At 48.9% G+C, this 26,618-nt stretch overlaps 1 protein-coding gene across 9 annotated transcripts in view; it reads left to right on the forward strand.

The window, feature by feature from the left end:
- Positions 1-26,618, forward strand: part of PRKX (protein kinase cAMP-dependent X-linked catalytic subunit) — a 148,311-nt gene that overhangs the window by 13,987 nt on the left and 107,706 nt on the right. For all 9 annotated transcript variants that reach the window (XR_002642993.3, XM_089904844.1, XM_089904843.1 and 6 more), the window contains exon 2: positions 18,551-18,719. Coding sequence is in view for 8 of the 9 variants with exons in the window: in XM_089904844.1 (XP_089760970.1) it covers positions 18,551-18,719 (169 nt within the window). In the remaining variant the exon portion in view is untranslated. The remainder of the gene's footprint in view (positions 1-18,550; positions 18,720-26,618) is intronic.

The raw sequence follows: 26,618 nt of genomic DNA on the forward strand, positions 1-26,618 counted from the left end.
CATTATTTGCTTTTTTTGCCTCTCTCCTTCTCGCATGAGTGTTGGGTGGAGTTTCCAGTGGCCGCCTGACGTGTGATCATGGTTGCCTCTTTGACCACCAGTGAAATGCATCCTTGAGGGCTCTTGCGTTTTCTGTATTTTTGTTTTACTTGTTACTATGGCTGCTATCGAGAGGCACCCCCAAGTCCCACACCAACAAACTCTCCTCAGGGATCTCGATAGATTTCTAGCGCATCCAGAAATCCTGAGATCAGAGAGTTTGAGAGGTGCTGCTTTGAGCGTGGGGAGCTCTGAAGTGGACATTGACGGGCTTGCAGGTGGCCTGGGTCTATGTCTACCACACTGTGTATGTATCACTCTGTACCCTGGGGCACAGTAGGGACCCCAGAAGATTTGTCCAGCCAGACACTGGAAGAATGGATGTGTTGCTGGCTGTCGGTTACCCTGGCGAGAGTTCAGAGCCTGAGGTCAGTTGGAAGAATTGAAGGGTCACCTCTCAGGGATGTGATCTGCAAGAGAGAGAAGAGACAAGGATCGGGGTCGGGGCTTTAGAAGAAGAAAGATTCTCGTACTCCGAGAACCCAGCGGTTGCTCAGCTGGGGGATATTTCAGCAGGATCCATGCTTTCCATTAACCATCATGTGAATGGTCTAAACATTGTAAAGACTATGATGCAACTTTAGTACTGTTTTCTGTTACCAGGCATAAGTTTAGGGCTCAGACCTGACCCTCCCCTATCATGAAATAAGGATGATTCTCAGTAGTTTGGGAGCAGCATGGCGGCCTCAGCCGTATCATGCAAATGAGCCAGGCTCCCGAGTAGACTCCACAGGACTAGTTGAGCAAGTGACTAGTTCAGCAAGTTCGTATGCCTAGTTCTTGAGTCATCTGCCTCTCCTGGATTCTCTCATAGCAAACTTCTTCTCCTGTTCTTGGATTCTTTAGAGCAGCGCGGTCCAAGAGAACTGGGTGCCATGAGGACCATGTCCTATAATCTATGTTGCTATGGTGACCAGCTGAGGTACCAGCTTCTTTAAAATTTATTTTATCGAAGTATAGTTGATGTACAATATTGTGTTAGTTTCGGGTGTACAGCAAAGCAAAGTGATTCGGTTACACGTGTGTAACATTCTTTTCCGTGATGGTTTGTCACAAGATACTGAATAGAGCTCCCTGTGCTCTACAGCAGGACCTTGTTGTCTGTCCATCCTATACATAATAGTTTGCATCCGCTAATCCCAAACTCCCACTCCATCCCTCCCCCACCTCCCCTCCCCCTTGGCAGCCACAGGTCTGTTTTCTATGTCTGTGAGCCTATTTCTGTTTTGTAAATAAGTTCATCTGCGTTGTATTTTAGATTTCACATAGAAATGATATCTGTCTTTCTCTGGCTTACTTCACTCAGTATGATCATCTCTAGGTCCATCCACTCAGTATGATCATCTCTAGGTCCATCCAATGAAATCATCCAATGAAATCATCCAATGGCATGATTTCATTCTTTTTTTATGGCTGAGTAATATTCCATTGTGTGTATGTACCACATCTTCTTTATCCATTCATCTGTTGATGGGCATTTAGGCTTCCGTGTCTTGGCTGTTGTGAATAGTGCCGCCATGAACATAGGGGTGCATATGTCTTTTCGGATTACAGTTTTGTCTGGATAGATGCCCAGGAGTGGGATTGCTGGGTCATCGTCAACTTCCTTATTTGATTCAACCTCACTTCATTGGACTTCAAATAAGCCACATGTGTCTGGTGACCACCGCATTGGACAGCACGGCTTACACACCTAAGAATCTCAGCAGTCGTATAGGTCAACAAAATCAGACATCAGAATTCCTTCCTTCTGGGGTGCCACTACCTCAGGATCGTTTTTAAGTGATTTCTCAGACACTGTTAGTGACACCAATGGAAACAGCTCTTTAATAAAATTCTCGGCTGTCCCCTGATTCATTACGATACCTGAGATAAATTACACGTCAGGAAGACCTCCTTTCCCTAGTAGAAGTAAACGTCCAGAGGCATACGTATATTTTCCAAAAGTGATTGAATATCTACTGCCATTTTCTAAACGTCTCTGGTTGCACGTTCCACACGGACCCCTTATGGCATCTCTTCTGTTTCTATATGAACCATATTCTCGTGGTTACTTGAGGATTTCATAACAAAACACTTTCAAACGGGCAAAACACCTTCACTGATGGGAAGATGGAGTTTGTCAGCAGAAGACAAGCTACATCTTCCTTGAGAAGATGTAGTGAAAGTTACAGTTTTAAATATATATGCACACAGGCATAGTTCGCTTTATCGCACTTCGCAGATGCCGCGTTTTTTTACGAATTGACGGTTTGTAGCAGCCCCGCCTCGAGCAAGCCTGTTGGTGCCACTGTTCCAACAGCACTTGCTCCCTTTGTGTCTGGGTCACATTTTGGTCATTCTCGCCATATTTCAAACGTTTTCATTGTGATGATATGTGTCGCGGTATCTGTGACCAGGGAACTTGGATGTTACTACGACGCGTCCCTGAAGGCTCGGAGGATGGTCTGCAGTTTTTAGCAAGAAGCTGTTGTAAAACGAAGGTCTGTACATTGTTTTTTTAGACAGAATGCTATTGCACACTTAACAGACTACAGGGGAGTCTTATCAACTGGGAAAGATCACTTTTTATATACCAAAAAAATCCCTGTGACTCGATTTATTGCCATATTTGCTTTATTGAGTTGGTCTGGAACCCAACTTGTGTCTCTGAGGTCTGCCAGTGTGTGTGTGTGTGTGTGTGTGTGTGTGTGTGTGTGTGTAATTTATTTCTAGCCTCTCTCCATTGTAAATATTGCCAGAGGCTTTTTTATTAATTAATTTTTATTGGAGTACAGTTGCTTTACAATGTTGTGTTAGTTTCTGCTGTACAGCAAAGTGAATCGGCTCCATGTATACATACACCCCCTCTTTTTTGGATGTCCTTCCCATTTAGGTCACCCCAGAGCACTGAGTAGAGCTCCCTGTGCTCTACGGTAGCTTCGCATTAGTTGTTTATCGTATCCGTGGTGTCAATAGTGCAGAGACATCTGATGTCATGTGGCAACCTGACTGCACACAGATGCCACCTGCTTGCTGGTACGTGCACACACACACACACACACACACACACACACACACACACACCCCTCATAGTCTCCCTCTCCCAAGTTTCCATTCAACTGATAATACAGTTTATTTTCAGGAACACAGGAATAACGTAGGTACAGACAGTCGTCACGAAGGAGCTACAGGTGTCACGCACAGGTTAGAAGTTGCATCAGACTTCTGGGCAGCCCAGAGCAGACGCCAGCGTGTAGGACAGTGTGGACGAAGCAGCATGGGGAGGGCGGGAGACGCCAGACCCCAGACGAGCTCTAACAAGAGTGAGCATTGAGTGGGCCTTCCCGGGCGGCCCAGGGGTTAGGACTCGGTGCTCTCACTGCCGAGGGCCCGGGTTCGATCCCTGGTCGCGGAACGGGGATCGCCGCAAGCCGCACGGTGGGGCCAAAAAACAAAGTAAGGATTGAATAAGGAAGCACAGGGATCCCTGGAGAACTCCGCAGCTCCTGTGATGAGCACGGTGCCCAGAAAACCATCAGCGCTGTTGGAACAGTTTATTCAGTAAAGAGACGGAAGGCAGTGGTTGCTCTCTAAGGGTAACGTTCTCCTAATGCTCTCAGACCCTCATTCGTAACAGGAAACAGCCACCAAACTCACCTTGTTAGATAGGTTTACACAGTCTGAGACATCAAGATAGCAGAAGACTTGAGGTCCCAGAGAAAACCAATAATTCAGGGAACCTAAGAGAAGGTGAAAACAAGGGAGCATAGGGAATTTTGTTAAAAGTCTCACTTTGAGTCATTTTCAGAGAAGTTTGACAAGATACTGTATCCATCAACAGGAATAGGAAGTTCCAATAAAGGAGAAACAGAAGAGTTTCCAACAGGATGGCTGGATATTACAAAGGAGAATTTTCTAAAGTCCAAAGGGTGATCTGATCCATGCTTGTGACTGTAGTTATCATCCTGGAGCTGGTGGCCAAAGGCACAGCCGTCACCTGCACCTTGCTCTTGCGAGCTGCAGGGTGGTCTCCAAGGCAGAGCCTGTTGGGTGGGTTTGTCTCTCTCTCCCCAACATCCAGGGGACCCCTTATATTAATTTCCCGGGACTCTTGTTACAAATCGTTACAAACCAGGTGACCTACAGAAACAGGAATCCATCCTCCCCCAGTCCTGGAGACCAGACGTGTGAGGTCAAGGTGTCCCAGGGCCACGGTCCCTCCAGAGGCTCCAGGGGAGGGTCCTTCCCGCCTCTTCCAGCTTCTGGAGGCTCTGGGCATCCCTGGGCTTGTGGCCACATCCCTCCCGTCTCTTCCTCTGTCTTCACAGGGCTTCTCCTCTGTGTCTGTGCCTCTCCTCTTCTGTGTCTTAGAAGGACCCTGTCATTGAATGTAGGGCCACCCTTCTCCAGGAGGACCTCATCTCAGACCCTTCACTTCATCACGTCTGCAAAGACCCTGTTTCCAAATAACGTCCCATCCTGAGGTTCTGGGTGGGCATGAATCTTTGGGGGGCCCGATTGAACCCAGTACATCCCTGCTCCTCCAGACATCCGCAGGGTCCAACATGGAACTTGTTACCACCCTCCCCAAAACAGAACAACTTAGTGGACCCTTTGGACACCTGCCAGGGTTTCCTGTGTCCTGTCGTTTTTTTTTTTCTTTCTTAGACCATACACTGTATACTTTTAGAGCGAACTATGCATAAAAGTCTGTGCAAACAATAACATATATTACAATTACATTCTCAAAAGATCTTACTATATTTTAGCGTTGTTATATAAAATACATCTTCATAAAAGTACAGGCTCTTTTTTCAAGTTTTAAATCACGACCTTCTCAGATGCCTCAATGCTACCCTGTGGGCATCTCCTCCCTCCCTCTCCCAGCCCATCCCCTCCAGCCTCATGCAGGAACTGTTCTTTTGCTCCACACTAGTCTTTCGTCCTTCCTACTGGCTTCTGCAACCGCAGGGAAATCTCTGAAACAAAACGGAAAGCACGCCGAACTCAGATGAGCCAGGCACTTCCCCCCTGCCCGCCGCGTGAGTTCCTGTAATCCGCGTGAGTTCCTGTAATCCGTTGCCTAAAGAACGCAGTGGAAGGATTTCAGAATCACTGCCTTCTCTTGCCCTGTTTCCTCCATCCTCACGAATCTCCATTCTCTCTGTGGCCTTTGCCATCCTTAATTTCTTTTTTTTTTTTAATTTTTAATTATTTTATTTTAGTTTAGTTTTTTGGCTGCGTTGGGTCTTCGTTGCTGCGTGCGGGCTTTCTCTAGTTGCGGCGAGTGGGGGCTACTCTTCGTTGCAGTGCGCGGGTTCTCACTGTGGTGGCTTCTCTTGTGGGCTGTAGGCGCAAGGGCTTCAGTAGTTGTGGCACGTGGGCTCAGTAGTTGTGGCACATGGGCTCAGTAGTTGTGGCTCGCGGGCTCTAGAGCGCAGGCTCAGTAGTTGTCGAGCACGGGCTTAGTTGCTGTGTGGCATGTGGGATCTTCCCGGACCAGGGCTGGAACCCGTGTCCCCTGCATTGGTAGGCAGATTCTTAGCCACTGTGCCACCAGGGAAGTCCCACCCGTCCTTAATTTCAGTGAGCCTCTACTTTCCAGTCCGCCCCACCCTCCAATTTCCACTGGAAACTTCCCTTCCTCAAAAATGAACATCTTTCCCGACCTTCACCCCAAGGTGAGGTCCATCCATATGTACCTCAGCACACCTGTGTTCTGAAGTCCTGCAGCCTTAGAAGCCCCTGAAACACAGATGAGCACATCAGAGTCAGGATGGCTGTTGTCATTAACGTTTACTGTCAGCCTTTCCCGCACGATGGTAACAAACCTAAGATATCAGGGACCAGCCTTGTGTGGATTGTGGCTGTTTCTGAATCGTGCAGAGCGTCCAACACACAGCAATTTTTCAGTAGTTTTTTTTAATACTTATTTATCTGGTTGCACTGGGTCTTAGTTGCGGCTCGTGGGCTCCTTAGTTGTGGCATGTGAACTCTTAGTTGTGGCATGCACGTGGCATCTAGTTCCCTGACCAGATATCGAACCTGGGCCCCCTGCACCGGGAGTGCGGAGTCTTAAGCACTGCACCACCAGGGAAGACCCTGACCCCGTTTTTGCTTAGGGAGCTAGGTGGCCTTCACAGCGTGGGCCACAGAAACCATCTGTTGTCAGAGGTGCAGCATTCTCTACATTTCCAGAGGGGCAAGTTGACACTTGACGCAAGAATTGAGCGTGAGCTGAGTTGCGGCACCTTAGAGGCTGTCCGGTATGACAGCTGCTGGCCACGTGAAAGACGATCAAAGCCAGTCGCCCAGTCTCTGGAGCCGCTGTGAACTTGTGGCCACGGGTTGGACGGCACGGACATAGACTGTTTCTGTCACCACAGAAAGTTCGACTGGGCTGTCTTGCTCCAAGTTGGTGCTTCTGAACTGGGGGCAATGCTGCCCCCAGTGGACACTTGGCAGAGTCTGGAGACATTATTGATTGTACACCGGCGGGGATGGAGACCAGGGAAGCGGCTCCACAGCCCATAGGGCCCAGAACGCCCCGCACCTGAGATTCATCCAGCCCCAGTGTCAGTAGTGCTGAGGCAGAGAAACTCTGCATTGACATGAGAGACCCTGTCTTGTCTGTCTGTCTATCAATTATCTATCCATCCACCTATCATTAATCTATTATATCTATGTACCATCTATCAAATCTATAAATCTTTCATCTATCCATATCTATCTATCCATCTATCATCTACCACTCTACCTATTATCTATTTATCCATCTATTATCTGTCTATATTTCTCTATCATCTATCTACCATCTCTGTATTTCTCTATTATGTATGTATGTATCCATCTATACCTATATCTATCCATCCATCCATTTATCATCTATATTCCGTATCTATCCATGTATCCATCCATCCATCCATTTATTACCTTTTTCTATCTAGCTGTCATCTGTCATCACTCTTATTTATCATCTACCACCTACCTATTATCTATCTTCTGTCTGTCGTCCATCCATCATCCATCTGTCTATACCAGTGGTCTTCAACCAAGGGGATTCTGCTCCCAATGTCTGGAGGCATTTGGGGTGTCACAAATGTGGGGGGGGGTGTCTACTGACATGTGGCGGGTGGAGACCAGGGATCGTGCTCCACAGCCCACAGTGCCCAGCACACGTCCTCCCCCCCGACCCCCGAATTATCTAACCCAGAGTGTCAATTACGCTGAGGTGCATTGTTCGTAACTTTGCGGGGTGCTATGACATCATCACATCCCACCCTGGATGCAGTACCGGGCTGTGACTTTTAACCTGCCTGGATTGTGTTGTCAGAATACAAAGACCAGCCTTTGTGCTCCTGGGTGAAGAGTCACCAAGCGCGGTTCCAAGTCCCTCATATCTGCTCCTAGGGAGCCCAGTGCAGGGCCAGGGATTCCAGGCGTTTCCTTGTGTTACATTCCTTAGCGTTGGGGTTGGTGTGAGGGGCTTCCTGTGTTTCTTTTTTCTTTCGTGATTATACACTTTGTACCTTTCTTAAGAGAGAGTGTAACTTAGTAATTAATCTGTAAATAGAAGAATTGTGTTTCTGAAATATCTATTCTACAGTAGGGCACTGTGAAATGGAATGTGGCTTGACTCAGCAACATTTTGAGGGAACTGCTTGTTTTTGTTTTTTTTAAATCTGTCTAGACTAGTGAACTCACAGCTCTAACCCCTCCCACCCAGGGCTCAGCTGAGTTGTGTCCAGTTTAATCAGCGGATCGTTGAAGATTCCAAGTTTAAAAAAAAATCCTCAGAACTTTATCCAAAGCACACATTATTGGGGGTAAATTTTGCTTATCAAGAGACAATTCACAAACCGTAAAATTCACCCTTTCAAAGTGTACAGTTCCACAATTCTAATTTTAATCAGAGTTAGCACACATTCTTTAATAAACACCTTCTAAAGGTTTTTTTTTTGCCCCTGTAAAACAGAAGCTTGTACTAGTTTGCAGCCGTAATTTCCAAAAGCCAGCTTTGAAAAGGAGAACTGCAGGCTTGGGACACATGATGTCACGTATTGTAGTTTATAAGCTTTTCTGATGTTACCTTAAGGGGGGAATCCTCAAAGAACAGAATTGGGTTTTACAATGATACATTCTTTCACTATGATGTAGTAACTATCTTGCAATAATTATATAATGTATGTTTATTGAATTGATCAATTTAACATAGATTTAACTATCATGTACCTAAAACATTTCTACAGCTCACACATTTAAAAAGTGAAAATTATCCATGGAAATGCATCCCTGTTTTTGGCCCCCATCTGCCTCCATCACCACATCCCCTGCCAACTCCAGGTACCCAGCTGAGTATCTTGTGTCTTTCTGCAGAAGCCCCTTTCAGGGACTTCCCTGGTGGTGCAGTGGTCGGGAGTCCACCTGCCAGTGCAGGGGGACGCGGGTTCGAGCCCTGGTCCGGGAAGATCCCACATGCCACGGAGCAGCTAAGCCCGTGCGCTGCAAGTACTGAGCCTGCGCTCTAGAGCCTGTGAGCCGCAACTGCTGAGCCCGCGGGCCACAACTACTGAAGCCCATGCTCCACAACAAGAGAAGCTCCCTCAGTGAGAAGCCCGCGCACCGCAACAAGGCATAGTCCCCGCTCACCGCGACTAGACAAAGTCCGCGCGCAGCAACGAAGACCCAACGCGGCCATAAATAAATAAATTTATTTTTTTTTTTTTTAAGAAGTCTTTTCAACCTAGAGAAGCACATATCACTATCAAGAGTGGACTGACGTTTTCTTCATATAGTGCCTTCTTCCAGCCTCCTTAGAAATTATAGATCCTTTTTTCAATTGGTTTAAACGCCTGCAGACGAATTTCACTCGTCTAAACAGTTGAGGAGATGAAACCTTTGCTCCCGTCGGATGGAGGAGACAGGTGATCCCCGACACCTTGCAGGCGGGGCTCCAGGCGAAGGGGGTGACTTCTGATGACGCTCGGGGTGCACGGGCGGTGGAAGGGAGTTGGAAGGGACCCCCGGATCCCCCCGGGTGGCCAGGTGACGCTGCTGATGCCTGAGGCTGAGGCTGCCTGCCGTGTCCCAGGCTCACCTGCGGGTCCGCTGAATTCTCCCCACGTCTGGCCATGCTAGAGGATTGGGGGTATGTCACCCTCTGTCCGGCCCCCATCTTGCAGAATGGCTGCACCAGAGGCCACGGCACGACGAGGCCGGGGGGGTGTGATCCTCAGGCAGCCTCGGCTCGGAAGCGTGGTCCAGACCCCTCTGTAGCCCCTTGAGGGTCGCTGGGTCGCTCAGAAGTCTCCCAGTTGCAACCCTTAATATTATATACATCCTGTGTTAACCTCTGTACCTTAACCTACCTCGACCATATGGAAGTGGGAGGAAGAAGAGTGTTCCCTCGAAACCCAACGCAGAGGTCAACCCCCTGGCCCAGCAGGTGATACACAGGGTGTGGGGATTCTGCTCCCGCTGAGGGGACCTGGGTTGAAGCGCATTTTCCACCGCATCCTCTTTCCCAGTGCCACAGGGAAGAGATGCCGTGCTTTCTTGGAAGCTCTGCTCCTGTGGCAGTTTCCCCCCCCCCCGCCACTGGCCTGTTGGCTGTCTTTTCTCCTGCATTTCAGGGCAGGTTGGGTCTCCTTCACCCACACTCTCTGTCCCCTTGGCCATGCCTGGTTCTGTTTTGTTAGCATCTGGGATACACCATTGCAAGGCACACGGAGCATCGTAACTTCAAGAGAGATCGCAGGTTACAGAGAAGTGGAGGGTGCAGGGGATGGGATGGCCGGTAAGGCAGGTCTTTCTTTAGAGATGGTTGGGTCACCTCTTTCTGAGCTCTGGCTCAGCTCCCTTCCCGCCAGTATAAACAGGTATGATTATGCTCTATATACAAGGGGCGGGTGCAGACTGTTTCAGGATGGGGTGGATACGTACTGAGAACTCTTGCAGTTGGTCTCTTTGTGATCCTGAGATGCTCCCCTGAAAAAGCTTTACCTCTAACAAACTTCTGGTTACCAAAGGGGATAGTGGGTCGTGGGAGGGAGAGATAAATTAGGAGTTTGGGATTAACAGGTACACACTACTATATATGAAATAGATAAACAACAAGGACCTACTGTAGAGCACAGGGAACTCTACTCAATATCTTGTAATAACCTTTAAGGGAAAAGAATCTGAAAAGGAATATATATATATAAAGAACTGAATCACTTGCTGTAAACCGAAACTAACACAACATTGTAAATTACCTATAGTTCCATTAAAAAAAGTAGTTCTCTCTGGACTTCCCTGGTGGTCCAGTAGTTAAGAATCCGCCTTCCAGTGCACGGGACGTGGGTTCGATCCTGGTTGGGAAACTAAGATCCCCCATGCCGCAGAGCAACTGAGCCCACGCGCCACAACTACTGAGCCCTCGCGCCACAACTAGAGAGAGGCCCGCACGCCGCAGCGAAGGAGCCCGCCGCATGCCGCAACTAAGACCCGACACAGCCAAAAATAAAATAAGTAAAATAAATATTGAACAAAAAAAGGTTTCTCTCTATCAGACGGCTGTGGGAAGTGAGTTGAAATTATTAGGTGTCCGGATCCCAGGAGTCTTCAGGAGTGAGGTTTCTTGACGTCAGAAGCTGGGTGACGGGTGGTTTTAATCCTCTTCCCAGCTCTCTGTGCTTTAAGGTTTGACGGAGTGGTTTGGACTGTCCTAAAGTTGCGTCGGCTGTTACTAAATGAAGATGGAGATTACAGGTAATTGTCAGGTGGATTGTGATGAGGTTTTATCTCCTCTTTGGGAAATGGGCGTACAAAGCCCATATCTATCTGTCATCTGTCTATCCTTCATCCATCTCTCCATTCTTTCTATCTGTCCACGTATCTGTGTATCCGTTCCTTCCTGTTTTTGACAGGGGTCGGGGGGATACAGTCAGGTTAAGAAAAAGAAGGCAGGTGAGCTGGTACAATCGGTCCTTCTCTACCGATGCCTTTAGCAAAGTGTCTCTGGTCGGACCTGGAATCTATGGATTTCGGACACAGGGCTTCTTGAAGATGGTCACGTGGGGCATAGGATCCTCCAGGGTGTACGACAGACGCGATTTTTTACAAGAACTTTTTATGGTGAACTAGTTTAAGACGATTCATTCAGCAGTTGAAGACGCAGGAGAAGTTGTAGAATAGCCCACAGAGGGGAGTCCCCACGAGTCCTCCTCCAGGACCCCCAGTGATAACATCCTCCGTAAACACAGGACGAAGTTAAAACCAAGTACTGGCTTTATAGAATCTCCCGAATGGGCCTTCTTTGGGTAAGAGTGGAGGTAACTGAAAGACTTTCTGCACGAAACCTGAGCTTTGATTCTGGGTCCCTTGTAAGAAGGTAACACCCGGGAGGCCACCCTAGGATCTTTGGGTAAAGAATGGATTAGAAGGATGAAGCTGATGTCTTTCATTGCTGGATTAGGCCCACAGATGTGAAAGACAGGTCTTGACATCTCAGACCCCCGACCGAATCCATCCCCACAGCCGTGGCACCTCCTGTTCAGAATTGTTTCATCCCCAGCGTGGACCCAGAATGGAAAATGTGTGTGTGTGTGTTTAAGAGTTGTTTGCATAATCAAATAACTGCCCCTCCCTTGCTGTGTGGACGAGACTTCATCCTATTTATTGATTTATTGTTTGAATTTTTTTTTTTTTTTTTTTTTTTTTGCTGTACGCGGGCCTCTCACTGTTGTGGCGTCTCCTGTTGCGGAGCCCAGGCTCCGGACGCGCAGGCTCAGCGGCCACGGCTCACGGGCCCAGCCGCCCCGCGGCACGTGGGATCTTCCCGGACCTGGGCACGAACCCGTGTCCCCTGCATCGGCAGGCGGACTCTCAACCACTGCGCCACCAGGGAAGCCCCTATTGTTTGAAATTTTTATGGGAGTACAGTTGATTTACAGTGTTGTGTTAGTTTCAGGTGTACAGCAAAGTGAGTCAGTAATACATATACATATTATCTTTTTTTAGATCCTTTTCCCATATAGGCCATTACAGAGTATTGAGTAGAGTTCCCTGTGCTCTACAGCATGTCCTTATTAGTTATCTATTTTATATATAATAGTGTGTATGTGTCAATCCCAATCTCCCCATTTATCCCTCCCCCCAGAGGTCATCCTATTTAGAGCAGACCCTTCAAAGCATGAACTCAGCCATTTTTAGGGAACCAGTACTATTTCTGAATCTCTGAAACAGGAAGAAAAGGAAAGGTGATTTCTCGTCAGGTTAAAAACTGGTTCGGTTCCCTAATTTTCAACAGAACACAGGAAATACGGTTTTTATGTACAGGACCCCCTTTGCACATTTAACCAGCCTTTGCTAGTTTCTACCTTGGTGGAATTTCTATCAGTTCTGCTCCACGGGTTGTTATAATGATCCTGTTATTTCACGTTGTCTTTTCCTTTATTTGTGAAATAAATGTTCTCCTTAAACATGTCCTCAAAGGGTTTGTTTCTACCCCTTTCATCATCAAAGCATGGATACGTCCTTTCTTGTGGAGTCTTTTTTCCTTAAAGCACAAGACGGAAGCGTGTAAGATAACGTCACTGCCGATGGTCTCCACGATGTAAAGTAATAAAAAAGCAGTGTGTTTCTTCAAGGTTAAATTTTGTCAGAGGTATCTGGAAATAGATAGAGGGGTATTGCATATTTCATTTGATTGCTGCAGTCTTAAGGGTAAAAAAAACAGTCATTGGGAAGCCAGACTTCCCTGTCATAACGGTATGCTTAATTATGTGCATTTTTCGCAGGAGACATTATGCGTATACACTTTTACAAAATCCTTTGTAAGAGGCGGAATCTTCTCACTTCCAGTAATTAAAACATGAAATGAAAATGCAGTTCATAAAAGGGAATGTGGAATTTGGCTGTCTTTCTGGCGAAACTGCCTGTGTCAGAGTCTGCAAGAGAAATTCCCTTTTCTGGCGGGGGCGTGTTCCTGGTGAGGACAGCCACGGGGCTTACCCCACCGGAGCAGAAACCCAGCAGTGTTTCCTTTGCCCAGAAAATGTTGCTATTATTAGCTATCATCCTATTGTCTTGAGGCAGGCTCCTGGTTTGCGTGCTTCTTTTTTTTTTTTTTTTTTTTTTTTTTCTTGCGGTACGCGGGCCTGTCACTGCCATGGCCTCTCCCGCTGCGGAGCGCAGGCTCAGTGGCCATGGCTCACGGGCCCAGCCGCTCCGCGGCATGTGGGATCTTCCCGGACCGGGGCACGAACCCGTGTCCCCTGCATCGGCAGGCGGACTCTCAACCACTGCGCCACCAGGGAAAGCCCTGCATGCTTCTTTTGATAAGCTTTTGGAAAGTTCATCACTTTTCCAGAACAGACCGGCTTTTCTTTTTATGAATTCTAGAGTTTTCCTTGAGTCTCTCCTCATCAACTATCTGGACAAAGACAGTTGAGTGTGGTGCCCTCTGCGTTGGCCTTTACATTTCCCCGGATTTCCCAAACCACATCAGTGTATCAAAAGACTTGAGCAGATCCCTGTTGGGGTATTTGAAAAATGTAAATTTTCATTTCCAAACGTGTTCTCAAACAGGAGGAAGATAAGTAAAAATCCTGTTAGGTTCTGTATGCAAAAACATGAACACATAGTATTAGGTGATTAGATAATAAGGATGCTAGAGGAATCCTTGCATTGCTTGGTGGAATTTGTACCCCTGGAGCTGCCGTAACAAATTACCGCCAAACTGGGAAGCTTAAAACCACAGGCATGGGCTTCCCTGGTGGTGCAGTGGTTGAGACTCCGCCTGCCGATGCAGGGGACACGGGTTCGTGCCCCGGTCCGGGAAGATCCCACATGCCGCGGAGCCGCTGGGCCCGTGAGCCATGGCCACTGAGCCTGAGCGTCCGGAGCCTGTGCTCTGCAACGGGAGAGGCCACAACAGTGAGAGGTCCGCGTGCCACAAAAAAAAAAAAAAAAAAAAAAAAAAAAAACCACAGGCATTCATCCTCTCTGAATCCTGGAGACCAGACGTCTGAGGTCAAGGTGCCCCAGGGCCACGCTCCCTCCAGAGGCTCCAGGGGAGGGTCCTTCCTGCCTCTTCCAGCTTCTGGGGGCTCCAGGCGTCCCTGGGCTTGTGGCCGCATCCCTCCTGTCCTGTCTTCACGTGGCTTCTCCTCTGTGTCTGGGTCTCTCCTCTTCTGTCTCTTGGAAGGACCCTGTCACTGGATGTAGGGCCACCCTCATCCAGGAGGACCTCATCTCAGACCCTTCCCTTCATCACCTCTGCAAAGACCCTGTTTCCAAATAAGCTCCCGTTCCCAGGTTCCAGGGTTAGGAATTGAATCTGTCTCTTGGGAGACACAATTCAACCCTCAACTGGTGGGAGGAGACTTAGAAAAACGGTGTGTAGGTGAGCCAAACAGGACCAGGCCCACTGTGGGTCCCCTCCCAGTACAGAGGTTGAGTAGGGTTCAGATGGGCGATGTCGGTTTTCTGGTGCGTTGGTCCATTAGTGGATTTTTTCTGCAGAACGTGGTGCGGGAAAAGGGGGGAGACCAGAGGGGGATGGAGGGTGAAATCAGAGGGAGTGGCCTCCCCATCATTTCTCTCATTACCCCTGTGATCCCCATACCCCGAGATAAAACCCAGAGTGGTTTCCGTTTTCTCCTTTTGTAACTACCTGGCATTCCACGCTACTCTTACGGTCCCCATTCTGTGTGGATTTCCCCCCAGGTGTTTTGAGTTCCAGCAAACTTACAATGACCCACACAAACTTAAATCCTAGTAGCTTTGATTTTGCACCTGCTTCATTTACATTATGGGTTTTCAAAGACAAAATAAGGTGGTCGCTTTTTTTTACCTGGCGTCTGTAGGGCAAAGGCTTTGCCGTGGTCCCTGTGTGACCTCCCTCCTCTCGGGACAGTTTGTGGGTTTGGGGCTGAGGAAGACGACAGGTCAGTCCCTCCTGACCCTGCGAAATGCATTTTCTGCGCTTTCCCACACCTCACTCTGCAGTTCTTTTTTTTTTCCCCCTCTGTTGTGACTTTACTCATAGTAAAGTGATACCTTGTGTTCAAGGTGACCCCTTTATTTATTTTTTAAATTTTTACTGGAGTGTAGTTGAGAAATAGGTTTGGGTTTTTTTTTTCCCCCCGTTTTTTTGAGATGTGTTTGATGTATAACGCTGTATTAGTTTTGGGTGTGCAACACAATGACTGGATATTCGTATATATTGCAAACTGATCACCACAGTCTATCTAGTTAACATCCATCACCTCACATAGTTACACATTTTTTTCTCGTGCTGAGAACTTTTAAGATCTACTCGCTTAGCGGCTTTCAAGTAAACAATACAGAGTTACTAACTGTAGTCACCATGCCTTACTTGACATCCCCAGGACTTATTTATTTTGTAACTGTAACCTTCTACCCTTTAACCCCCTTCATCCATTCCCCCGATCGCTCACCCCTCACCTCTGGCGACCACCGTCGACTCTGTTTCTATGAGTTTGCCCTTTTTTAGATTCCTCATATATATGAGATCATACAGTGTGCGTTTTTCTTTGTTGGACTTACTTCACTTAGCCTAATGCTCTCAGGGCTCATCCGTGATGTCCCAAGTGGCAGGATTTCCTTCGTTTTTTAATTTTATTGGAGTATAGTTGATTATCACACTAAGTGAAGTACGTTAGACAAAGATCATATGCTGTCACTCATCTGTGGCATCTAATTAAAAATGATATAAATGAACTTACTTACAAAACAGAAACAGACTCACAGATTTCGAAAACAAACTTATGTTTACCAGAGGGGAAACGTGAGGGGGAGGAATCAGTCAGGAACCTGGGATTAACATACACATACTAGTATATATAAAATAGATAATCGACAAGGCTTTCCTTCATTTTTACGCTGAGTAATATTCCATTTCGTCTCTTATTGGGCGGAGGTGGGTCATGTAACCGTCCTTACCTGCAGCAAAGCTAAAAGGGGGACTTTGCTACTTTCCAACGGGAGATATGGAGAGTTGGGGATGTATATTGGAGAGCCTGCCAACACCGAGCAGGAAAAGATGTTTGTCCTTTTTCTTTCTACTGCAATAACAACTTCATACCAGCACCACTGAATGTTGGTTTGGTCTTTAGCACATTCAAGCCGGTCAGCTTAAAAATTACAGCATGCTGGCTTCATCTACCGTCAACAAGACGGTTTCCCTATATCATCCTGTAATCTGACTGTGGTGCTGAGGGAGTTCTCCCATCTCTGCACTGCAGGCACTCTGCTTTGAGTTCTCAGTGTTTACAGCACACACAGCTCAGAGCAAAGCTTAAAAGAGGTTGCAGGCAGACAGGTAAAAAAAAAAATCTGTTGAGTCATAGCCGTGTTGTCTTTCTTTTCATCGTTAGAATTTTAGCGTGTGGCGAGACAGTTGATAACGCTGATATAGTCATCTACCTGTTCTGTCAGAGAGATGAAAACAGTACGAGTCCAGACGGGTTCATTTGTTTGCCTTGGGTTCACAGAACAAGTCAAAGGCAAAACTTGCACTAGAAGCCATGCCAATGTCCTCAGTTCCCCTTCATGCGCCCTTTACCAAGCGATCACCTAAACCGTGTCCATTCACTCTCCTCGGAGCCCTTTCCGTACTTGCCTCTCTGTGTGGATCCGCTTGCGCAGAACTTTGTCAGCGCTGCATAACTGTGGTGCAGTTCTGTTTTTACTTCTGAATCATCTTTTCACGAGGGTGGACTTTTAAAACCCGTACCGGGGTTCATCATTTGCTTCTTCTGGCACAGTTTCTTTCCTTCACGTTTGCACATCACTTTCTACTTGCGCAATAATAAAATATTCACGATTGGGAACTTGCTTTAAAAGCCAAGGTGACTTGGCGATGTCCCTCACCCCAGCTGTGTAAGCCAGTAGGTGCACTTACTTATTTTGCAGCTTGAGAATTTCAATTTGTAGAAAAGGCCCTTCCCCCAAGTGTGTTGCTTAGGTGTAACTTTGTTTTCCTCTCCATGTTACCGTGTGCCATAATGGCGTTCCCAGCTCTATGAAAGAGGAGAAGGTGGCTGCATGGTTGCGTTGAAGGTCTTTTTTCGTCTTCGAGCCATCCTTGAATTCCTTTCTTCCTGCATTCTCATCATGTTGATTGCCATTTTTCCAGCCAGGGAGCCCCAGTTCGTTGGCCATTTTCCACACCTCCTTCCCCTGGGAGAGCCCTTCCTCTGCGTTATTTCTTCGATAAACAGGGGCAGAAAGGACAGCCATCTTGGATAAGCTTCCAGAGGCTCACACATACAGATGTCATTTTTGTGCCCCCAACTTTACCTTTTCTCTGGCCGTAGATAAAATGCCTTTGGAACTTTAATCTCAGAGGTGCCTTAAGTGATTGTCGGCCTGGGGGAGGGGTAGCAGCTGGACCCCACCCCACAGTGAGGCTCAGAGGATGAAGAAGGGCTGGTGGGAGACCACAGAGGAGGAGACATTGGGTTGACAGTGTCACAGCCTATGGTACACAAGAGGGTTTGATTTCCTTGTACATTTATACTGTTGATTTCCTTTCATGTTTGCAGTGGTTGCACTTTTTAAATTTTTCTCTCTGTTAGTATCTGCATCGCTTGGTTCTAACCCTTGGCAAGTGTTAACAGAAACACTGAGTGCGTTTAGCTGGCATTCATGGCTTAAAGGAAGCAGCTTGTGCCAACAGGACGGTGGCAACCACCAACACATGTCCTAGAGTTTTGAGTTTATTAGCCTCTCATACAGCGCTTTGTGGGATAAATAGGAACCTGGCAGGGATACTCACACGTTTTTCATGAGAAGAGTTATCTTCTGATTTTTTATTTTTTAATCCAATTTTTTAAATTGAAGTCTAGTTAATCCGTAATGTCGTGTTAGCTTCAGGCGTACAGCAGAGTGATGCGGTTATACATATGCGTATCTATTCTTTTTCAGATTCTTTCCTATTATAGGTTATTATAAGATATTGAGTAGAGTTTCCTGTGCTCTACAGTAGGTCCTTGTTGTTCACCTGTTTTATATATAGTAGTGTGTATCTGCTAATCCCAAACTCCTAATTTATCTCTCCCCACCCCGTGCTATCCCCTCCGGTAACCGTAAGTTTATTTTCTATGTCTTGTCTTGATTTAGAAAACCTAAAGAAAAAGACACATCGAAGGGACGTATTTAGCATCCTTTACCATTCTGCCTTTCCCTGTGTGTGTGTTTGTGTGCGCGTTTCCTCTGGGACGACTCATTTGCAGAAAGCATGGCCAGTCGCCCCTATTAAAGAACAATTCGGGGGCAAGTGATCCTGTGTGTGTGTCAATTCAGTTGACCGTTCCAGACAGGTGCCTGTCACCCAGCCCTCGCACCAGGTGTATCGCCCGGTACTGAGTTGTCAGAGCCTCCAGGTTGTCTTGAGGTCGGGGTGCCGGTCTCCCGTCCTGGGGGCCGTGGCTGCTGACACCGCGTCTCCCCACTGCAGGTACGGGGACGTTCGGTCGCGTGCAGCTGGTCCGCGAGAAGCAGAGCACACGTTTCTTCGCCCTGAAGGTGATGAGTATCCCGGACGTCATCCGCCTGAAGCAGGAACAGCACGTTCACAACGAGAAATCCGTGCTGAAGGAAGTCAGCCACCCGTTCCTGGTCAAGCTGTGAGTCCCCTTCGCCGGGTCCCCGCCCTCCCGGACCCCAGGCGGATTTTCCTGCGGGAGGTGGGATGATGCTCACAGCGGGTCACCCTCTGCTGAGACATCTCAGCTCCCGGTCTCGCGGAGAAAGGCGCCGTTCCCACGAGTGCCTGCGCAGGGTGGCACGCCTGGCGCCGCCCCCCCTGCACCAGCCGCGTGTCCACAGGGCCACCTGGGGCCCGCCAGAGGCTCTGTCCCCTCCTCCCACCCCCAGCCCCCTGGACAGCCTGTCCAGTCGGTCTTCCTGGGACCTCAGTCACCTGCTCACCTCTGCTCACTCACGTCGTTTCTTGGGTTTCTAGCTGGCCGTTCAGTGGCCCCATGTCGATGCCTCATAGAACCTTCCAGTTGAAGGTGCCCAATGTGGACCAAATGGATCCCTCTTTCTGCCACGCTCTTTGCTGGCGGAGGGTAAGGCCGTTTCCCACTCAGGGGCCTCAGGTGTGGGCGTCCACAGAGGGCTCTCCGTCCCCATCCCCGGGGGCCGGGCACCGCTTCCCACCCCTTCCGCCGCCTTCCTCACGCCCATTCGCAGCCCCCGACCCCTCCCAGCCCAGCCTGGTGTGGGCCCCCCTCTCTGGCCTGAGTGCCCAACTGTTCTTGGCCTCCCAGACTTGCCTCTTTCAAGGCGTTCTTTGCTTTAACTACAGCCATAGTGATCCCTTCACCCGCACGGCCCTCTGATGACCTGCGTCTCTGCTGACACATCCTCAGGGAATGACCCCAGGGGCTCAGTGGCCTAGAAACGGCTCATCCCGGTCTCTGGCTCTGCCTCTGGCTCTTTTCAGACGCTCTTGCCTCCATCCCAGGAAAGTGACCTGCAGTAGAAGGTGGGAGGTGCCATCCATGTTGTCACCGCAGGGCCACCCGCCCCCCCTGTGGTGCCTCCTTCATCTGCCTCTCCCCACCCCCTGCCTCTCCCACCTCACCCTCACCTGCCTTTCTTCTGCAATACACCTGCCTGTACACAGAGACAGGCACCTGCACCCTGCTCTTGGAGCATCTTGCATGTGCCCCAGTGCAGGGAGATAACACCTGTCAGCTCACAGCCACCGGAGCAATGTCCCCAGGGCCCGAAACAGCGTGTCACTCGGAGCACGGACGGGCGGCATGTTTGACGGGTGACAGAAGGGGAGCAGCTGTCTTCTTGTCTTACTTTCCTTTTATGAAGCCCAGTGGCCGTGTTGGGCCAGTGTGGACGGGTCAGTAGAGTCTCATGCTGTTGAGTCATTAAAATCGAAACAAAGAAAGAAGTAGCCGGTGCAGCAGAGCCACCACCCCTCCCTGTTCAGGTCTGAGTCTCCTCTTCGCTGGGAGGTGGTGGGAAGATGGGTAGAAAATCTCATGCGTGTAGATCTTCTTCTGGAAAGAAGAAAAGAAAAGCTTCTACTTCTGGTGTCTCTTCTAGAAACTGAAATAGTGATTCTGGATAACGACTTCAGTTGGCTAGGGTTTTCAGTACACGTTTTGTAAAGGAGCTGTGGACTCCTTTATCTGTTGCCAAGTCATTCTCACGTGATTTAGGAGAATGGTCTTGGGCTTTTACCAAATACAGGAAGTCTCAAGCCAGGACCCCAGGGTGTGTCCCCGAGGGTGCTTTGTGGCTGAGTTTTCCCAGGAAGACGGGGCACCTGGCCGCTGGGTTCCGGTTTGCTCTGGAAACCAAGTGGCGTGATCTGTTATGTGTCTGCAGTGAAATTAGGAGAACACGGAAGAGAAGCAGGTGGAATTGATGGTGAAAACGAAAAGTCTGAGACATTGGTGTCGAGAAGACACAAGTTTGGAGAAGAGGGAAGAAGCCAGTGGGAGGAGTGCTTTCCAGGGCAGTGCGTGGGTGGTGGGCATGCCGCCCAGCGGCTGGCGGGGTTGCTGAGGTCACCTCAACGCATATTTTCTGGGATCAGGCACGCCCCCCCTGGAAACATTAGGGTGATGCTATAGGGAACCTTGGGGGATGGCTTCCATTCTGGGAACTCCACCTTGTTGTGGGTTGAATTGTGTGTCGTGTCCCCCCCAACCCCTGCAAAAGATACGTTGATGTCCTGACCCCCAGTACCCGTGAACGTGACCTTATTTGGAAGTTGGGTCTCTGTAGGTGTAATCAAGATGTAGGTCGAGGTCCTACAGGAGTAAGGTGGGTTCTCCATCCGATGTGATGGGTGCCCTTGTAAACAATCGGAGAAGGCACACAGAGAGGAGAAGGCCACGTGAAGACAGAGGTGGAGATTGGGGGTGATGCGGCCGTAAGCCGAGGAGCCCCAGGGATTGCTGGCAACCACCAGAAGCTATAGAAGAAGCTAGGATGGATCCTTCCCTGGAGATTCTAGAAGGAACCACCAACACCCTGATCTTGCACTTCTGCCCTCCAGAACTATGACAGGATGCATTTCTGTTGTTTAAGCCACCCAGTTTGTGGTCTTTTGTTACGGCAGCCCCAGCAAAGTAACACACACCCCCTCGTCTCCTGGAGTGGGGACCAGCCTAGGTGATGGGCTCTGGAGATGCTTTCTAACTATGTCAGAGGAGTCCCCAGGATAGAATCCTTGAGCTTTTGGGACGTTAAAAGGGAATAGGGAAAAGGAGGACCGTGAAAAACAGAGCTTTAGTCAGACAACTCTGCTTCCTTGACTCCTGGACAGCTAATCAGGAGGTTTCCTCATCAGGTAGGGTAGACTGCCGAATCCAGAGGGACGCAGATTCTGTATTCCGATGTTCCGATGTTCCGTGCTTTTGGATAAGTACCTGAATTGTTTCCATCACAAAGGCTGTAAGACCTACTTTCAGTGGGATGGAATTTGACCCCAGGTTATCTAAATCGGGTTTTCTCTAATTTTAAAGAGTGTGATCTCTCTGCACTGTGGTAGCTCTGTAATCTGACAGTCTCTTTGCTACCTTGATATTCCTGTTGCCATACAGCTCACTGGGTGCAGGCACACGTCAGTGTAGTCCTTTTATATGTCAGGTCCACCTGTGCTCCGGCCAACAGGCAGGAACTTCTCCTGGTCCTTTAGTCCACAAGGCTGTCCTCTGCGTGTCTGTGTCCTGGCCTCGTCTTCCTATAAGGACCCCAGCCCTACGGGATCAGGACCCAGCCTAGTGACCTCATTTAACGTTCATCCCCTTTTTAAAGACTCCATCTGTAAATCCAGCCACATGCTGAGGTCCTGGGGGTTAGGACTTCAGCATATAGATTTTGGGGTGGACACTACTACTTAGTGACTTGCTAAGTGCAGCTCTTTCAGTGCACAGGGGTCTTATTATAAAGTATTTGTAGCCTTTGGAAGTTTTCTGTGCATTATCACTTGAGGGACCCGGCAGTGTTTGAAAACTGAGATTAAATTGATCCAGGGTCAGCAGACTCTAGAGGTGCCCCACACGTAACGGGGAGAGCACTGTATCTGACCAGCCCCGCGAACGGGGGGAGTAGGGTGCCCAGGGCCACTGGATGGGGCACCGGATTTAGTGGGAAGAGACCACGAGGGAAGCAGCTATCGAATCCCCCCAGCTGTGCAGTTTCTCTTGGAAATGAGTTGCTTCTCCCAACATCTGCCTTTCATACTGTCCAGAAGTGTTGAGTGAGCCTTACCTGCGTTCACGTGAAGCCACATGGAATACCGATGATCCCGGGTATCGCGCCGAACGAAGACTCAAGTTTCAACTTCCACTTGAACGATTCGGCAAGTTCGCCCACGGTGTTATTAGCGTTCGGTATTTGAAGTGCTACTGGTTGCGTTGTTGAAAGTCGGCCAGGACGTTCATTACGTCCACATCAGAGAATGCATTCTGTTCTGGGATAAAGCCATCCTGAAGGCCAGTTCAGCCAGCGTAGAGATAATTTTAGAAGAGCTGACAAACTCAGTGTAGAAGGATTGTGTTACAGCCAGGGTGTCCCGGGGAGGAAGGCTTGTGTCCCGCCCCTAGACCAGGACCCTGTGGTCTGCTCCCTGCCCTTTGTGCGTATAGAAATCGCTGGCATCTTAGAGCTGGTGGGATCCAGGACAGGCGTTCTCACCTGGGCGCCACTGACACTGGGGACGGGAAATTCTTTGTGGTGGCGGCTCTTCTGTGTAGTAGAGGAGGTCTAGCAGCATCCCTGGTGTCTACCCACTCAATGCCAGGAGCACACTCCCTCCGTGGTGTGATGGCAAAAAATGTCTTTAGACGTTGACAGAAAATGTCCCAGGGAGTGAAATAGTCCTGATTACAGACCACTGCCTAGATAGATAGATAGATAGATAGATAGATAGATAGATAGATAGATAGAAAGAAAGAAAGAAAGAAAGAAAGAAAGAAAGAAAGCGTGGATGGATGGATGGAAGGAAGAAAGGAAGAATAGGCAGGCGACATAGAAATAGATAGTGAGATAAATAGATAGGTAGATATTTGGGTAGATGGATGGATGGATGGATACACAGATGGTAGACAAATGATTAAATAGGTTGACGGATGGATGGATGGGTTGAATGATGGATGGATGGTTGGTTGATAACGCCTGTGATAGGGGCACACACAGAGATTAGGTGGGTGTGGGTGCATTCTCACTTTCCTGTCCCAGCCCCTGCACGTGGAGTTCCATCATTTAGTCTTGGTGATGAGCCTGTGGACCCAATAACAGTCCCAGTGCCGTGTCACTCATTGCGCAGTAGAAGACCCAGCTAGCCAGCCATGTTTCATTGGCTTTCCCCTGCGGATCTGGGTATGAAAGAACTCAGAGGTCCATCACCCATGGGGCACATCCTTCTCATTATTGGCGAAATGACAGCTCGGATCTCCACGTAGAGGAACTTGGGTCTTAGTCTGGAGAGGACGAGCCCATAGCCTAAAGGAAAGGTCTTTCTTCCTGCCCACAGACTTGGGTCTGGTGTGCACCTCCATTGGCACAGGGACGGGTCTTTCTTCCTGCCCACAGACTTGGGTCTGGTGGCATCTCCATTGGCACAGGGACGGGTAGTTAGTAAAACTGTTCCTTGGCCTTGCTGATAGTTCAGGAGGAAGGAACACCCTGTTCTGACTTCCCTTGACCCCTCTGCACTTGAATTTCAGAAGCAAAAGTCCAGAAATAGCTCTCCTTCCTCTTTCACCATCGCCTGCCAGGGACAGCTGTGACAGAAGGAACACGGCCACTTCCCAATTCCTTGTTCTGTGCTCTGTCCGAACGTAATGAAATGTCCATTTTGAATTTTGGGGGTTCTGGCAAGGTGGATGCTTATAAAAGGGAGGTTTGAATTCTCCTGATGGAGGGAAACTGTGAAGTTCCCGACGAGGCTCTGGTAGATCCCAGCGTGGCTGGTAAGGACGGAATCGTCACCCTTTGGGGCGGGAGATCCTAATCCCCTGAGGATGCTGCAGCAGAATCTCGCAGAAGGAGAAGGCGTTTGTTGGCTGACAGGTGGGGGGAATGCTTGGTGCAGGGGCCACCGCGTCAGCCAGGAGGCTGGGACATGGGGAGGGATCTGAGTCCGCCTTGGACGCAAGGCTGGACTTGGCGGGGAGCTCCAGCATTGATGCTGGTGTGTGACCCAGGAGCTGGGGAAGGAGATGGGAACGGGCCCCCAGGGCACCTCTGGGGAGGTTAGATGGACACACGGTGCGCCCGGGCACCTCGGAGGGTGTGCTTACCTGTACGTTCAGCTGGGGACTGGGGTGCGAGGACGGAGCACGAGGTCACCCCGTCCCCGCCTTCCACAGCGGTGTACTGGCCTGGCACACGCCTGGGAAGTTGGACGGGAGAGACAGGGTTCCAGGTGGGGCAGTTTCCAGGGAGCCATCTGGGAAGAGAGAGAGGGAGCGAACAGTCGTCCTTGGGAAGGCATCAGATGTAGCCACCGAGCGTTGGGACCCCTGGGGACCACAACAGGGGGAGCCTGGGCTGGGGACGGCGAAACAAGTTCAGGTCCCCTCGGCGGGGCGGGCGGGGGGCACTGGTTACCATGGAGCCGGTTCGGAAACTGGAAGGGATGTTACAGAGCCTCAGATTGCGCCGGGCGATGGGGCTCAAGAAAGGGTGACGTGAGTGGCTTTCTATTTTTTCCTTTTGATGGCAGAGTCCAGCTTTACGGCAGCATCTGGAGAAATGGTGACCAACTTTAAAGTTAGGTGTCTCCAGCTAGATGAGGCTGACTTTTAAGTTAATTAAAATGCCACAAGGGAGGCGCTCACTGCAGACTTTGCAAATAAAAGACAATAATCAAATGTGGAAAGTGCTTCTTTGAGCTCAGAGCTGACGTCTCTGCCGGTGCGTTCCTACTCATTGTCAATGGCGGCCACTTTTTTTTTTTTGCTGTTTATGGAATCATTGATTAATATGTTCTCTCCAATGCATTTTTTCAATTTTAATTTTTTAATCGTGGTAAAATGTACCTCACATAAAATTTACCATCTTGACTTTTTTTTTTTATTGGAGTATAATTGCTTTACAGTGGTGTGTTAGTTTCTGCTTTATAACAAAGTGAACCAGCTATACATATACATATATCCCCACATCTCCTCCCTCTTGCGTCTCTCCCTCCCAACCTCCCTATCCCACCCCTCTAGGTGGTCACAAGGCACCGAGCTGACCTCCCTGTGCTATGCGGCTGCTTCCTACTAGCTATCTACCTTACGTTTGGTAGTGTATATATGTCCTTGCCACTGTCTCACTTCATCCCAGCTTACCCTTCCCCCTCCCCGTGTCCTCAAGTCCATTCGCTACGTCTGCATCTTTATTCCTGTCCTGCCCCTAGGTTCTTCAGAACCTTTTTTTTTTTTTTAGATTCCATATATATGTGTGATCATACGGTATTTGTTTTTCTCTTTCTGACTTACTTCACTCTGTATGACAGATTCTAGGTCCATCCACCTCACTACAAATAACTTAACTTGGTTTCTTTTTATGGCCGAGTAATATTACATTGTATACATGTGCCACATCTTCTTTATCCATTCGTCTGCCATCTTGACCATTTCTAAGTATAATTCAGTGACATTAAGTCCGTCCACATCGTGCAGCCATCCCAACCATCATCTCTAGAACCTTTTCATCTTGCAGAGTTGGAACTCATGGTGCCCATGAGACACTGCGTCCCCCTCCCCCTCCCCCTCCCCCAGGCCCACCATCTACTTTCTGATCAGTGTGACAACCCTAGGGACCGCCTCTGAGTGGAATCCCACACTGTGTGTCCTTTTGGGTCTGGCTTCTCTCGCCAAGCATCATGTTCTCAAGGCACATCCACATTGTAGCCTGTATCACAATGTCCTTCCTTTTTCATGGCTGAGTAATATTCCACGGTGTGACTGGAACACGTTTGTTTATATCCATCATGCATCCATGGACACTTGGGTTGCCTCCACCTCTTGGCTGTTGTAATGCTGCTGTGAACGCAGGTGTACAGGCGTCTCAGTCCCAGCTTCAACTCCTTGAGTGCATTTTCGACATCTCGTTCTCTTTCCTGCCCGTGGAGAGTGCTTAAGCATTTTCCCTTCTCTTCTCTGCTTTTCTTTCTTTTTTATTTTTTTTCCTCAGCTTGCCTCGTTCCCTTTTCTTTCTTCCTTTGTCCCTCCATCATCACCAGGTCACCACGTGGACAGTTTGGTATGATGCCTTCTGTCCTTTTCCCTGTGCTTAAAGAGCTCTGTGCATGCGCGCGCACACAGAGTGTGGCATCCTTACAGCATATTATACACATTTGTTTTGCCTCTCACTGTTTTTAACTCTGCTTCATAGAGATCCCTCCTGGGCATTTTGGGTGGATGCGTTCCAGGAGGCCGGGCAGGGGTGAGGGCGTACAGAAAGGGAGGGAGGTCTCTTAGCTTTTCCTTGGAGAGAAGCTGGGCCATGGGCCATGCAAAGTAGAGGTGGGAGGGCCAGGGAGCGGACGTGGTATA

The sequence above is a fragment of the Delphinapterus leucas genome, chromosome X (assembly GCF_059928025.1).
Source record: "Delphinapterus leucas isolate spDelLeu-1000000601 "Yukka" chromosome X, BTC_Dleu_Yukka2, whole genome shotgun sequence".
NCBI classification, from domain to species: Eukaryota; Metazoa; Chordata; class Mammalia; order Artiodactyla; family Monodontidae; genus Delphinapterus; species Delphinapterus leucas.